The sequence below is a fragment of the Caloenas nicobarica genome, chromosome 5 (genome assembly GCF_036013445.1).
Source record: "Caloenas nicobarica isolate bCalNic1 chromosome 5, bCalNic1.hap1, whole genome shotgun sequence".
Taxonomy (NCBI): domain Eukaryota; kingdom Metazoa; phylum Chordata; class Aves; order Columbiformes; family Columbidae; genus Caloenas; species Caloenas nicobarica.
In genome coordinates this window covers 11,400,466-11,416,182 of record NC_088249.1, presented here as the reverse complement: position 1 = coordinate 11,416,182, position 15,717 = coordinate 11,400,466, and the positions used below count along the sequence as shown (strand labels likewise).

The 15,717-nt window shown below is 39.1% G+C and overlaps 1 protein-coding gene across 1 annotated transcript in view; it reads left to right on the top strand.

Annotated features, from left to right (window-relative positions):
• DYNC1H1 (dynein cytoplasmic 1 heavy chain 1) overlaps positions 1–15,717 on the top strand; it is a 44,455-nt gene that overhangs the window by 24,601 nt on the left and 4,137 nt on the right. The window contains exons 44-72 of the mRNA XM_065636170.1: positions 661–794; positions 1,060–1,174; positions 1,302–1,463; positions 1,540–1,754; positions 1,841–2,045; positions 2,185–2,358; positions 2,455–2,574; positions 2,703–2,823; positions 3,726–3,921; positions 4,561–4,678; positions 5,598–5,813; positions 6,374–6,586; positions 6,778–6,905; positions 7,325–7,478; positions 8,273–8,419; positions 8,501–8,651; positions 8,860–9,113; positions 9,280–9,414; positions 9,510–9,604; positions 9,695–9,869; positions 11,446–11,521; positions 12,671–12,831; positions 13,105–13,216; positions 13,300–13,360; positions 13,750–13,873; positions 14,195–14,308; positions 14,586–14,756; positions 14,967–15,184; positions 15,390–15,493. Of these exons, the coding sequence (XP_065492242.1) occupies positions 661–794; positions 1,060–1,174; positions 1,302–1,463; positions 1,540–1,754; positions 1,841–2,045; positions 2,185–2,358; positions 2,455–2,574; positions 2,703–2,823; positions 3,726–3,921; positions 4,561–4,678; positions 5,598–5,813; positions 6,374–6,586; positions 6,778–6,905; positions 7,325–7,478; positions 8,273–8,419; positions 8,501–8,651; positions 8,860–9,113; positions 9,280–9,414; positions 9,510–9,604; positions 9,695–9,869; positions 11,446–11,521; positions 12,671–12,831; positions 13,105–13,216; positions 13,300–13,360; positions 13,750–13,873; positions 14,195–14,308; positions 14,586–14,756; positions 14,967–15,184; positions 15,390–15,493 (4,369 nt within the window). The remainder of the gene's footprint in view (positions 1–660; positions 795–1,059; positions 1,175–1,301; positions 1,464–1,539; positions 1,755–1,840; positions 2,046–2,184; positions 2,359–2,454; positions 2,575–2,702; positions 2,824–3,725; positions 3,922–4,560; positions 4,679–5,597; positions 5,814–6,373; positions 6,587–6,777; positions 6,906–7,324; positions 7,479–8,272; positions 8,420–8,500; positions 8,652–8,859; positions 9,114–9,279; positions 9,415–9,509; positions 9,605–9,694; positions 9,870–11,445; positions 11,522–12,670; positions 12,832–13,104; positions 13,217–13,299; positions 13,361–13,749; positions 13,874–14,194; positions 14,309–14,585; positions 14,757–14,966; positions 15,185–15,389; positions 15,494–15,717) is intronic.

Sequence of the window (15,717 nt, the reverse complement as noted above, 5' to 3'; positions counted from 1 at the left end):
AAGCTCTTACCATGATTACTCGAAGTGAACTCTACCACCAAGTTAATAGCTGTTATGCTAAGAATACTATTGTAAGATCTGCCACAGTATATAAAGGCAATATTAAATAATATTTCTCAAGAACAGAATAATACTCCCAGAAAGTTGCTTAGTTATTGTTTATGGAATCTCTCGGATTAAGCAGTGACCCTTAGACAATGCTGATATTGCAAATTTATGGTAGACTGGTTCTTGCAATCTGAAGTGATCCAGCTGGGCACTCTGTAGAAATCCCACTGAGTCAAAGCAAAAGCCCATCTATTCTGCCACCCGTCTCTGTGACCAATAGCAAATATCTAGGAAAGTCTGTTTAAAATAAACTGGGGGAATGATAGGGGAATTAGTCTTTCATGCTGCTTCCTAGTCTCTTCGATTACTGGCAGCACAGGCTCAACCTGTGACAGGTTCAGTAGATAACAGTGTTTAAACCCCACGTCACTATCTGTGGCACTCTGAAATGTGGACATGTTCCTGTACAAGTTAAGTACTGTGTTGTTAAGCTTCTTTAGGGGATTGCTACATTAAGTATTCTAATAGTTTTGCTTTCATCCACTCATAAATTGATCCCTAAGAATTATTCCTGTATCTTAAATTCCATACTATATTGACTGATTCTTGTAGGATTATATTCCAGTGGATCAAGAAGAATTAAGAGACTATGTGAAAGCTAGGCTTAAAGTCTTTTATGAAGAAGAACTTGATGTACCACTTGTTCTGTTCAATGAAGTCCTGGATCATGTGCTAAGAATTGACCGGTAAGTGGAGACTTCAGTTGCTGCTCATATAAATAGTATTTAGAGGTTTGTTTTGAAATAGAGTAGCCTGAGTACAGATTAAGAAAGAATGGAGCATGATCCCATTGTTATCCATAGATTATCTACTTCTGGCTTCCAGATAGCAGGATCCTAGTTGGAAAGATGTGTCAGTTTTGGTATTGACTTGAAGTTCAGATGCTCAAGGAAAATCTTCAGTAAGTTGATAATACTTGATCAAAACATACTTGCTGTTGTGCTTTTTCAGAATCTTCCGTCAGCCACAGGGTCACTTGCTGCTTATTGGAGTCAGTGGAGCAGGGAAAACAACTCTCTCGAGATTTGTTGCCTGGATGAATGGTTTGAGTGTCTACCAAATTAAGGTGGGCATGCTAGTTTCATTTAGCAAAAGCTGTTAGTCAAAACTCACACTTCTTAAATATTGATGCCTAAAAAAAAATCCATAAAAGCTAAGCCAAAATGTTAATAACCAATATGAAATCTTACTAGGTTCACAGAAAATATACAGGTGAAGATTTTGATGAAGACCTTAGGACAGTATTGAGACGTTCTGGCTGTAAAAATGAAAAAATAGCCTTTATAATGGATGAGTCGAATGTATTGGATTCTGGATTTCTGGAGAGAATGAACACTCTCCTAGCCAACGGAGAGGTAGGCAGATTTTAAGTAAATACTTTAAGCACCTTTTTGCAACTATAAGCTACAACAAAACTATCTTTTGAATTAGGTTCCTGGTCTCTTTGAAGGAGATGAATATGCCACCCTCATGACTCAGTGTAAAGAAGGAGCACAGAAAGAGGGTTTAATGTTAGATTCACATGAAGAACTCTACAAATGGTTCACCAGCCAAGTTATTCGCAATCTCCATGTTGTGTTCACTATGAATCCATCTTCTGAGGGCCTGAAGGACAGGGCAGCTACCTCTCCTGCGCTCTTCAACAGGTAATTGCTGTATATTCCAAGATGTATTACAAGGACTGTTAAAAAAGTACTTTTGGGGAGGTCTTCATAAATACTTTGTATTTCAGATGTGTCTTGAACTGGTTTGGAGACTGGTCAACTGAGGCACTGTACCAAGTTGGCAAAGAGTTCACAAGCAAAATGGATCTTGAGAAACCAAATTACGTTGTGCCTGATTACATGCCAGTTGTGTATGATAAGCTGCCACAGCCACCATCACACAGGGAAGCCATTGTTAATAGTTGTGTATTCGTTCATCAGACTCTCCATCAGGTATGTTTTTATTATGTTGCTTAACTTGGGTTGATCTCTAGGCCACAGCATCTTGCAGCAGTTTCCTAAAAAGTATGGTCTTTGATATTTGAATGGGTTTAAAACCAGTGCGTATTCTACAACTGCTTTTTCCCTAAAGGCTAATGCTCGTCTGGCAAAACGAGGAGGCAGAACCATGGCAATCACACCACGCCATTATTTAGACTTCATCAACCATTATGCCAACTTGTTCAATGAGAAACGAAGTGAACTGGAGGAACAGCAAATGCATTTGAATGTTGGCCTTAGAAAAATCAAGGAAACGGTTGATCAGGTACATATACTTAACACTTTTGCCTTTATAAGATTGAAGTGATTAAGTAGATCCCTGTGCTTAATCTGAATTCTTCCATCTTACAATCTATCTCAGGTGGAAGAATTGCGGCGTGACCTAAGAATAAAAAGTCAGGAACTGGAAGTGAAGAATGCAGCAGCCAATGACAAGTTGAAAAAGATGGTGAAAGATCAGCAGGAAGCTGAGAAGAAAAAGGTAAAAATCTTTGTTAAACCTCTATGCATAGTAAATACTTACATTTACAAAACAGAGCCTGCAGAGCAAGTACTGGAAGAAGTTTAGTTTCTAAAACACAGTATTTTGTCTGTGAAACTTCCTCCTAGGTCATGAGCCAGGAGATTCAGGAACAGCTGCACAAGCAGCAGGAGGTGATTGCAGACAAGCAGATGAGTGTGAAAGAGGATCTTGACAAGGTGGAGCCTGCTGTCATTGAAGCTCAGAATGGTATGTTAGCACCTGAAAAGGTCACACTGTGAGACTGGATCTTAAAACTGAAGTCTATGGGAATGCGTTTTGGTGCAGTCCGAATTGGTCCTACCTAACGAAGTGTGGGCTCTTAATATGGATCTGAACAGTGTTGAAGGAATTCCTTATCTGTGAGCTCTGATTTTTCTGCTGTTTGTAGTACTGATCTGACATACGATACTCCTATGGCTTGTGGCTTTGTTTCTGGCAGATTGCTTTAGTTATGTATTCAGTCTATATATTCATAAAGAAAGCTCATAATCAGAAAGACTACCGCCTTATCATTGCACAGACAGCTTACAGTCAAGTTGTCCATTTATTAAACTGGATAGAGGAGTCATTGCTTATAATAAAGCTTTAAGTGACTCATTTTTAGACAACGAAGTTAAGTTGCCTGTAGCCTGTTGGCAAGTCGACATTCAGAAAAGTTTATATTCTGGTACAGTAGTTTGCTATCCACTAGTATCTGCTTCTCTAATAATCTCAAATTCCTTTTGAGACTCTTGAAGCATTTTTACTAATCCAAGGTACTTTAATGGACTTTGTTAACAGACCTTTTAGCAGGACCTGTTACGATAGGATAAGGGCTAATGTTTTTAAACTGAAAGAGGGGAGATTCAGGCTAAACATGGTCAAGAAATTTTGTACAGTGAGAGTGGTGAAACACTGGCACAGATGCCCCATCCCTGGAAGCATTCAAGGCCAGGCTGGATGGGGCTCTCAGCAACCTGATCTGGTTGAAAATGTCCCTGCTCTTGGCAGGGGGTTGGACTAGATGACCTTTCAAGGTCCCTTCCAACCCAAACTGTCCTGTGATTCTCTAATTTTAACTGTTCTTTTTCTTCCCAATCAACATTTATCATCTTTCTGGCACTGGTTAGCTGTGAAGTCGATAAAGAAACAGCATCTGGTAGAGGTCCGTTCCATGGCTAATCCACCTGCCGCAGTGAAGCTAGCACTGGAGTCCATTTGCCTACTACTGGGTGAAAGTACAACTGACTGGAAACAAATACGATCCATCATCATGAGAGAGAACTTCATTCCAACCATTGTTAACTTCTCTGCTGAGGAAATCAGGTAAAGTGCAAGTGTGAATTACTTATGTGAAAAAACTATTCACAAAGACAAGGAAGGTCTTAAATGGACTTTTCTCTCTTTAATGGCTTTAGTAGCACTTGAATTATTTTGAAACTAATTTACTCCTGCACGTAATGAATGTGTAGGTGGTACAGGAAACAGACTGCTAAAGCAAAGGTGTTTCATGCAAACTGGGCCAAAACAGCTGCTGTTGAGTAACTTCAGCATGTGGTTGCAAAGTAGTGTGTTGCTTTCCAAAGCCACATTATTAGTTGAAAGTTGTTATGCAGCAGTAACAGACGAGGTTGTCAAGGGCTTTATCCAGGCTGACCTCCTAGTTGGCTCGGAATCTAAGCAGGAGCTCAGACCAGGGACCTTCTGAATTCCTTTCCAACCTCAGTTTTTTTCTGAGCAAAGTTAACCAATTTCCGAGTGGCTAATCCTAAAATAATTGTTAAATGCCTTTTACCACCCGTAAGCTGTAATTTCCAAAACAACATCTTGAACTAATTAAAGCGTCTCAGATACCAGTCAGCAAAACTGCCAGGAAATGATCATGTCAACTGCGGAAAAAGAGATACTGAACACCTGTGTGCTGACAGTGTACTCATGCTGTCTCTACAAACTTTTCCCTTGCAGTGATGCCATCCGGGAGAAGATGAAGAAAAACTACCTGTCAAATCCAAGTTACAACTATGAAATTGTAAACAGAGCATCACTGGCCTGTGGACCTATGGTGAAATGGGCAATTGCACAGGTAAAGTCAGTACTGTGAAAAGAGCGAGCCTGAAGGCATATAATAACAGTGTCTGAAGGCTCTGAATTGCTCTGTTCAGCTAAGTATTGCAAGATATTTTGCTTCAAATAAATCAGTATAAGGTTCAGATGAATGTTTTGGGGCCCTGTAGTACTGTGCCAGAGAACTAATGGCCTGTTGTGATACAGCTTTTGCCTCAACACACTTGAAGTAAACAACAGCTGATCTTTTCTGGATGTACTGTCATTCTGGAGGACAATACAGTTCTCAGCTGGAAGATGCAGGACAATCCTCTTACTGAAACTTAGGCAGTCTATGTCTTCGTTGAGAGTCGGACACACAGGCAGCTCTGTAAGGTCTTTTAGGGCAGACTTTTAAATACCTGACTAATTTCCCAAAGGAACTGGCCCCAGACCGAGATATCCAAGAATGGTTTTACTTGCTGGTCGGTGTTCAATACAGCAGAACACTTGGCTTGTTAAAACTGCACCTGCTATGAATGGCATGATATGAAGAGACTATTTAGCTTGAGTCTTGCCAATAGGTCCTATCGCAATTGTTCTCTGTCTTGGCTATACTCATTTTTTTACTAAGAAAGGCAGGTTAGCACAGTACTGGCATGGACACCCAGTTACTAAGTATTAATGCAAAACAGTGCAGTACACTACTTAATGTGGTCTCAGCCTTTCAGATGACTTTCTGTAAATCTAGAGAGCAGTAAAAGGATCTTGCAAAAACCAATTACATATGTGTCTGTGCTTGGTTTAAACAAGAGTCTGTTTAGTAGCTATTAATTCTTATACAAGTCACAAGTACCTGAGCTTGAAAAGATGGTGTTGATAGTATATACCTGAATGCTGTGGTTCTTGGTACCACATGTCATTTTAGAAAGTATAAAGGGCTTATTTACTGTTTACAGCTGAACTACGCTGATATGTTGAAAAGAGTGGAACCTCTACGCAATGAACTGCAGAAGCTGGAGGATGATGCCAAAGACAACCAACAGAAAGCAAATGAAGTGGAGCAGATGATTCGTGATCTTGAGGCCAGTATTGCCCGTTACAAAGAAGAATACGCAGTACTGATTTCGGAGGCTCAAGCTATCAAGGCAGACTTGGCTGCTGTAGAAGCAAAAGTAAGGCTTCTATATATCAGTAATTGTCCATTCTTTAATCTTTGACAGAGGTAGAACCATTCTTCAAACCTGTGAGCAGACTTGGTTGCCTCCCTTGTTCAGTGCATTTGAGCTGGCTGTTTCATCTCTGGATCTCTCAAAGCTTCTTAAGCTACTGAAACATGGCTGGAGCTAGGAATATCAACTCATGTTGCCAGTGGATTAACAAGACTTCATATAAGGCTTAAGTAGAAAGCCTTTGGAAACAGGCATGGATGTAATGTAACTGTAGTGTCTTAACTGCAGTTCTTTCTGGTGGCGGGGGGGGGAAGAACTTTTCTATATACTTGATCTGTTCATTTGCATGTCACTACTCTGCTAGTACTTAGCACTTCTAAGTTCATCAAGAAAACAGTTAAAACCAACATAATAAATTAACACTGAAGTGAAGAAACACATTTCATTTCATCTGAGCTTTTAAATTTAACGTGGGCCTTGAGTTAATACTTAAGTGTCCCAAGAGACTTGGAATACTAGAACAATTCATCATCTAAAGAGTCTACTTCACCACTTATTTCTAGGTAAACCGTAGCACAGCTCTCCTGAAGAGTCTTTCTGCTGAACGTGAAAGATGGGAGAAGACAAGCGAAACTTTCAAGAACCAGATGTCCACTATTGCAGGAGACTGCTTACTTTCAGGAGCTTTTATTGCCTATGCTGGCTACTTTGATCAGCAGATGCGTCAGAATCTGTTCACCACATGGTCTCACCATTTGCAACAAGCGAATATCCAGGTAAAGATATGAACATGATAAGTTAACTGTAAATCAATTTACTGCAACAGTTAAGGAAGCTTTAAGATTGCTAAGTAAAGAATGGAGCTATTTGAAAATAATAACCTTGTAGAGCTGCATTTACTCAAAATGTCTTCACCAGCTAGTTGGAGAATCTCTAGTCAAATAGTAACTGTATGTACTTGTTGCAGTTCCGTACAGACATTGCAAGGACGGAGTACCTGTCCAACGCAGACGAGCGGCTTCGCTGGCAAGCAAGTTCCCTGCCTGCAGACGACCTGTGCACTGAGAATGCCATCATGCTCAAGCGGTTTAATAGGTATTTCATTCTAAGATGTAGAATTCTAAAGCAACATTCTTACAGCAGGCTGGGTTTTGCATCTATCAAAGAATCACAGTAACTCTTTCACAGCACTCTTTACTGTTGTGAGAGCTTCTAATGTTTGTAAAAGCTATCGACCATGTGTAAACATAAAAACTCTCATTCCTCTTTCCTTGCCTTTTTTGTTATGCTTAGCTGTTAAAATAAGTTGGCTTGAACTGAAACTATCTTGTCCAAATACAGACTGACTTTTCAAAACTCTCAACTGAAATAAGTCATTGAGCCTGGCCAACTTATTCCTTCAATATACAAGCTTTTAGAGTTGAGACTAACAATGCAACCTAAATTCATAAAACTACTTAGAGACTGTCTGCTGTCAAAACTCAAATAATGAAAGTATTTTATTACTAACTTAGGTATCCATTGATCATTGATCCTTCTGGGCAAGCTACAGAGTTTATCATGAATGAATATAAAGACCGTAAGATAACTCGTACTAGTTTCTTGGATGATGCTTTCAGAAAGAACTTGGAAAGTGCCTTGAGATTTGGTAACCCACTTCTGGTCCAGGTTAGTTGCATGATCATGTGGAAACTATTTAAAATTCTTGAATTCTGTCTGTGTACTAGAAAAGTTTGTGATTATTCTGTTAGTAAGATGCAAACAATTTTACTTTCAAACTGTAACAAGTAACCTAGTACTGAGTGATATGTGAGGTGTTAGTCTGAGAAACATATGATTAGTGAGATACAGTCAAAAGAAGGTGTTTCCATTTTCCACCGTTTTAAGATCAAATGCTTTTATTTTCAAATGATCCTTCTTTACTTCCACTCTATAAAATGACTTATAACCTGTCTGTCTCTTCCTTTGTTCTCATACGCTATCTCTAGTCAGAGATAATAGCACCTAATATTACTGGTTATGTAGAATTAAATATACCTCGAGTAGCAGGAAGAAGTTTCAGTAATACAAAGAAATAGGCAACTGTAAGAATAGTTGACTGTCATTTCAGATGGATACATATTTCATTTCTTAGTATGGAAAAACAAAGGATTAGCTCACAGATTAGATCAGTAACTGTTGCTTGTGCTGCTTAGAATAGGGCTTATTATGCATTAGAACTAAAGCAATTATGACCACTAATAATACTCACCTACTGAGATTTTGTATGGTAATAGCCTAAACTCTGTGCTCGCGTAGCTCATCTAAAAAATCTAAAGTGGAAATAACCTTCTGAATGTGATCTCTGTTGAAAACCAGCTGCAAATTGATTGCTACCAGAGCTTTAAGCCCCATTTGGATCAGGATTTTTAGCTTGAGATACTTAAAAGAAACAGAATCTCTCAAAACATCTCTGCTTCTAGGATGTGGAGAGCTATGATCCAGTTCTGAATCCTGTTCTTAATCGTGAAGTCCGGAGAACTGGAGGCAGAGTTCTGATTACTCTGGGAGACCAAGATATTGATTTGTCACCATCCTTCGTTATCTTCCTCTCCACCAGAGATCCAACAGTGAGTAAATCAAAAGGCTGTCCTGTTTGTAGAAATGGTATGTCAGAGAGCTGAGGAAGTTTTTCTTGTTCCCTGTGATAGGTTGAATTCCCACCGGACCTCTGCTCTCGTGTTACATTCGTGAACTTCACAGTAACTCGCAGCAGCTTACAGAGCCAGTGTCTGAATGAAGTCCTGAAAGCTGAAAGACCAGATGTTGATGAAAAACGCTCTGACCTCCTCAAGCTTCAGGGTATGCTTACCAAAATTAAACTAACTTCCTCTTGTTCTAAAAGAACACAGCGGTTTTACTGTAGCTGTAGAAATACACACTGAAATAGCTTCATAGATTATACTCTTGCTTTTTCAGGATGTCCAGTGGTGAAGTATACACAATTCATAAAGTTCTTAAAAACCAGCACATTTATACAATATGTAACCTGATTTTTCTTCTAATTAAGGTGAATTTCAGCTGCGCTTGCGTCAGTTAGAAAAATCCCTACTCCAAGCGCTTAATGAAGTGAAGGGACGTATCCTGGATGATGACACCATCATTACTACTCTTGAAAACCTGAAGAAGGAAGCAGCAGAGGTCACTAGAAAAGTAGAAGAGACCGATATTGTCATGCAGGAAGTGGAGACAGTTTCTCAGCAATACTTGCCTCTTTCTACAGCGTGCAGCAGTATCTACTTTACTATGGAGTCACTGAAGCAGGTAGGATGAGCGCTTCTTCATGCCAGAAGCTTCACGTATTTACTTATCAAAGCTAAATAGGCAGTGCCTAATTCCAGCCCTGGTTGTTGTGTTGCGGTTTTGTAGGCATAAGCCTTTGACCGTCAAACAGCTGGACTCAAGTTAAAACCATACTCTTGTCTTTCAGATACATTTTCTGTACCAGTACTCTCTCCAGTTTTTCTTGGACATCTATCACAACGTCTTGTATGAGAACCCAAATCTGAAGGGAATTACAGACCATACTCAGCGTCTCTCAATCATCACAAAAGATCTCTTCCAGGTTCAATTTTTTAATTAGTAAATGTACTTAAATAATTTCTGAAGGGTCAGAGTTCAGGGCTTCTTATGTTACTAACTTCACTGGTTTTTTGGTAGGTGGCTTTCAACAGAGTGGCACGTGGCATGCTGCATCAAGACCATATAACATTTGCTATGTTGCTGGCCCGGATTAAACTGAAAGGGACGATTGGGTAAATGTTTGTTTTCTCGCTTCCTTGTAGTCGAAAAAGGGAGGGATATCTTGAAGACACCTAGCTAAAAATCTTTTCCGTTAATATTAGGGAACCTACATATGATGCAGAATTCCAGCACTTCTTGAGAGGGAAGGAAATTGTACTGAACACTTCATCTCTCCCAAAAATCAACGGTTTGACTGTAGAGCAAACAGAAGCAATGATGAGGTTGAGCTGCCTGCCTGCATTTAAGGATCTTGTTTCAAAAGTTCAAGCTGATGAGGTAAGTGTTGGCTGGGGTTTTTTTCTGCACTAAACTACCTGGTTATAAGTTTATTAGGTGTCTGCCTTAAGAGCTTGACACGTACAGGTAATCTCTTAATCTGTAAGGCTTCCCTTTTCATATTAACTAGTTGTAGTTGTTAATGTCCTTGCTTCATTTGTAATCAAGCTATGAAACTTCAGTTGTAAATACCGGCACTGTTCATCACTCAGCCTTAGAAGCAGCTTAGTCACCTCACCATTTTTCCGATTTTGCAGTCAGCTTTGGTTCCTGTGGTAGGAGAGAGGGTGATACTGCAGCTTTTACTGTATCACTGTTGTGTGATAATTATTCAGTAGAGGGGAGCAGCCATAGCCCTACGTAACATCATTATGGTGGGCTCTTGGGCATTACTATTTCAAATAAGTGTGGATAGAGGTCAGCTGCTCAACACTTTGGTCCTTCTCGTGATGTATGTGTTCTAAGAATACATCTGTGTCCTAACTGTGAAACTGCATGTTCCAAAATATGTCCACGTCTTAAAATAGTACTTGTTTGGTTGCCCTGTCTAGTTTTTATCTTAGAAGTTAAATTCTCTGTGCAACATCTAATTTTCATAGAATCGTAGAATAGTTTGGCTTGGAAAGGACCTTCATAAGCCATCTAGTCCAACCCCCCTGCAATGAGCAGGGACATCTTCAACTAGATCAGGTTGCTCAGAGCCCCATCCAGCCTGGCCTTGAATTTTTTGTCAAACTCTTCAGCCTAGGGGTAAAGTGATGTATCGCTTGGGTTGGGACTTGGTAGGGATCTGTAGAATCAGAGGTGCTGGAGGCAATGCAGAATTAGGGGATGTTAGTGAGATGATTTGACACATCTAAAAAAAAACAAAACATAATTTGAGTTTTACATGTGGTTTTAGTTTAAAAACAAACAAAACCCACAGAACTTGGAGAAATTTGTTTGACAAAAAATGAGTCAAGAGCTTACTAAATGTGCTGGTCAAATGGCAGGCTTGCTCAGGGAAACATTCAGACAATTTATATATGAAACACTGAAACCATTTCTGTCTAGAAGCCTTGGAAAGAATCAAACTGTGTTGAGTGTTGGACAATATTTGGGGTTAAGTTTAATGTTTGACTTAATTTCATTAATATAATAGTGCTTCTGTTTAACAGTGTTAGCTGTGTCTTACTACTTAAGACTTATAGAAGCTTGGAAGTTTTATCCGGTACTCAATGTAAATTTTTATTCTGAAAGCTGATGATAACATATGAGCATTAAACTGGAAAACTCTTACAGACTTGTGCATTTTACTGTTTAAACACTTAGCTACTTACTAGAATTTTTAAAGATCTGTTTACAAATCAAAGGCTAGTAGAGCTTGGACTGTACCAAGTTCAGGCATACCCCAGCAATCTTTGTTTTCTACTGGAAGTTGGTGTGTAGCTGAACACTTCTGTAGTACATGAAATTCTAAATTTTAAGGCTGAAATTGAACCTCTCTGTTGCACCATGAACAGGACCTGTGCCTTGCAGGAGATATTTGATGCCATGAAACTCCATTTCAGGTTGTTTACATTTTCTTTCAATACAGCAATTCTGTATCTGGCTGGATAGCAGTTCACCAGAGCAGACTGTTCCGTACCTTTGGACTGAAGAAAGACCTGCAAGTAAGTTAAGTCACACTGTTTTCCACACCAGTGCTACTGAAATGACTTTATTCTAAATAGAATTACTATGATTTTAAAGCAATTCTGAAGTAGAATTTTAACATGGACCTTAATGCCTGGGAAAACCATGTGGTTGAAACTGTGGAAGAACCTGAAGTCTCGTGTTTATGGTGTTTTCTTCTTTTTTTCTTTTTTTTTTTTTTTTTTTTTTTAAGGCAGACTTTTGCAAGCAGTGGTCACTATACTTGGTTCCTGCACCTTAACCTGTGATCTGGTCTTCCAGTGAGGATGAAATGTAGTTCCACAATCTCATAAGATTGCATAGTAGTTTGGAATAACCTTGGTCATTGCAAATCTGGATGCAACTCAATACTCTCAGAATCTCCAAGACAGAGATTTTCTGAGGACAGTACTGCTCTGCTAGAATGCAGTTGTATCTAATCACAGAGTCTTAATTCTTGCTGTGTTAGTTGTCAGTGTGCTTATTTGTTAAGAGTTAGAACTTCAGGATAACTGTTGCCCTTCAGTTTCTACCCTGTCTGAAAGGTAACGTTAGGAAGTGTTTGCTCTCTGTGATCATTGAGGGTTCATTCCTAATAAGCTGGCTTTCTAAATGAAGGATTCTAAGCTTCTGTTTACTAGCTATGATAAAGCTGTTTGACCATTAGCTGAAGCAATGCTCAGTTATCTATCCTACCCTTGCTAGGCAAGTATATAATATTTCAAATTTTACTAGAATGCCAGATTATTGAAGAAGTGAAGAGATCTGTTTTCTCTGGAAGTTAAAATCACTTCATGGCAATATTTCTAAACTGTAGATTTTGTAAACCAGTAGCATTTCAGTAGAATCCAGAAGCATCATGCCAAAGTAGGCTTTTAAAGGACTCACAACATGAGCAATTGAGCAGGTAGCTAAAATGTCACAGAAGACAAACTAACTGAAGATAAGTTTCTTTTGACTGTCCAAGTGAAGATAGAGTACAAGCATTCCATTAATATGTTGCAACAGGTCTTTCAAAGGGGTAACTAACTCTCTAAATATCTAGTCTTCAGAACAAGTTGGAAAAACTTGAATGGAGAATGGAAAAGAAGGAGGTGTTAAGGATGGTTTTCTTACCTGTCCATCTTAATCTTGTCTCATCTTTTCAGCTCCTATTGGCCAGGCCATTCATCGCTTGCTTCTGATCCAGGCCTTCCGTCCAGATCGTTTGTTGGCAATGGCACATACCTTTGTTTCAACAAATCTTGGAGAGTCTTTCATGTCTATTATGGAGCAGCCTTTAGATCTGACACATATTGTAGATACAGAGGTAACTTGCTTGTTTTTGAAAGGCTAAAATCCCAAGGTAATGTTTAGTGCCACCTTGCATGAATTCTGTAGTGAGTAAAGCTCTCCACTGGAACATTTCTTCCACTTACCCTTCTTCTTATGGGTAGGAGTGGATTGTTTTCCTATTTGCTAATGTAAAACTAAGAGTAGCATAATGTCTTTAGCTGGCCAGCAGGAAGAAAGATTGAGCTTACTGCGTTTTCTTATTGACATAGTGACTGATTCATATCCTTTTAAACTTCTTGGACAACAGGTGAAACCTAATACCCCTGTGCTGATGTGTTCAGTGCCTGGTTATGATGCCAGTGGTCACGTTGAAGACCTTGCAGCTGAGCAGAATACACAGATTACTTCTATTGCTATTGGTAAGAACATACCTTATTTCATTATCTAAGCATAAATGAAATTGTCAGCAGTAAGAGCTTTAGCAACCCTTTCTGTCTTTTAGGTTCTGCTGAAGGGTTTAACCAAGCAGACAAAGCAATAAACACAGCAGTGAAATCTGGAAGGTAAGTTCTATCGCCTTTTTAGCTAGAATACTGCCTAGTAGAAAGGTAAATGGGAGGGAAGGAGAAAGTAATCTGTTGGCTAAATAGATAAAATTCTGAGTTAAAAAAATTTGGACTGTCTTCTGAGCTGAAATTTGTAATAACTTAAGCACAGCTGTTCATGACTTCTATTTGATTTAAATGTTTTCAAGAGAAGTAGATTGTATCTGCAAAGCAGGAAGGTCAGCACATTTACAGTAGACAGTAACTGATTCTATGTAGAAGACAGCTTTAAAAGAGAGGGGAAAATCTGTAGCATTAATATCATATTCTGTTACTCTGTGGTGATTATAACCAGGATCCATAAGCTGTACACTAAAAAGTGCTTGTTCTGTTTCAAAACTTCACAGATGGGTAATGCTGAAGAACGTTCACCTGGCTCCTGGCTGGCTTATGCAACTGGAAAAGAAGCTGCATTCCCTACAACCCCATGCTTGCTTCAGACTCTTCCTTACCATGGAAATTAATCCGAAGGTAACGTTGATTTGAAATGTTATCCTCTGGTAGAGAAACCAGCTTGCAGAGCCAAGAGTGCAACCCAGGGAAGGTTTTCTCATGACTGCAATTCTGCATTAAAGAAAAAGAATACATGCTTCTCAGGGTACTAACTAGCCTTGGTTTCTTGTAACTTATTTGTAGCTGAAAACTTCATACCATTCCTTTTGCTGCTTCCCCTACCCACCAAAAGAAAGGCAGGACTTCACTGTGTGAAGCTAATAGAAACTGTGCTTTTAAGAGAGATTTAGTTTAGTGAACGCTAAAGGAGTTGGGTTCAAGTTTATTGATCTTTTCTAGGTGCCAGTGAATTTGTTACGTGCTGGACGAATCTTTGTGTTTGAACCTCCTCCTGGTGTAAAGGCAAACATGCTGAGGACTTTCAGTAGCATTCCAGTTTCTAGAATGTGCAAGGTAAGGCTGCGGTTTGTGTAGATGAAACAAAATGTCAGAATGTGTTCATTAAAAATCTTACTTTAGATGATAAAACCTCAGCTTCTAAGACATATATAGAATGTTCTGTTCTCATAGAAGTAAGGTAGTATTTGCTGCTTCTGTTGGTAGAATGTGTTCAGTTTTGGTAGCAATCTAGCATTAAATCTGGTATTTTCTAGCCTTTTAGCAGGCTTTGATTTTTATCAGTTCACTTGAGTAATAGCTGTATTTTTATTTGTTTCTCTCCGCTTCCTAGTCTCCAAACGAGCGTGCTCGTTTATATTTCCTCCTCGCCTGGTTTCATGCCATTATTCAAGAGCGCTTGCGCTATGCTCCATTGGGTTGGTCCAAGAAGTATGAATTTGGAGAATCTGATTTGAGATCTGCCTGTGACACAGTAGATACTTGGCTGGATGATACAGCAAAGGCAAGTAGTCTTGTGTACTTAGGTATAGGTAATACTGAGATTACTGAAGATCTTCAGTAAGGCAGTCTGTTCTGGAAACATTTAGTAAGTTAAATGAGGAGCCACAAGTAACCTGATGGCAATTTAACTTGGTTTTTGAATTCAATTCCTCAATCAGAGGAGAAGTGAAAAGGATTGTTTCCTGCTAATCACATTGCATTTTACTTACAGGGTCGCCAGAACATTTCACCCGATAAAATCCCCTGGTCTGCATTAAAGACACTGATGGCACAGTCTATCTATGGAGGTCGCATAGATAATGAATTTGATCAACGTCTGTTAAACACTTTCTTGGAACGTCTGTTTACCACTTTAAGTTTTGATAGTGAATTCAAACTGGCTTGCAAAGTTGATGGACACAAAGATATTCAGATGCCAGATGGAATCAGGTATCATTTTTTCCTTATCCTGATCTTTATGTACAAGTTCTCTCTTTTTAAATTTAGGAAAAAAAAAAAAAAAACAAAAACACTCAAAATCCATAAGGTATCTCTGTGCTGGAGTTTACCTGTGTAAATTTGTCTCAGGTAAAGAATTAACTTGCTATTCTAATAGGGGAAGCCTTCTAATGAATATTAAAACTCTGACTTGCAGACGTGAAGAATTTGTCCAGTGGGTTGAGATGCTGCCCGATACACAAACGCCGTCGTGGCTGGGCCTGCCGAATAACGCAGAGAAAGTTCTTCTCACCACACAAGGTAAAACCAGAACTTTAACAATATCTTGCGCAGACTACCAGGCCAACATTTTAACTAAAAAGCAGAAGAGAAATAGAAATCCTGCTGAAGAGCTGATAGCTTTGCCCTCCTCCCTCAACATAGTTGGTTTAGCTTCTGCAAGGTAAAACACTTGAGCAGACCAGAAAGTGACCAGAGGCTTGTGAATTTATTTTTAAAAAAAAGGCAGTTACATTGAGCTTTCC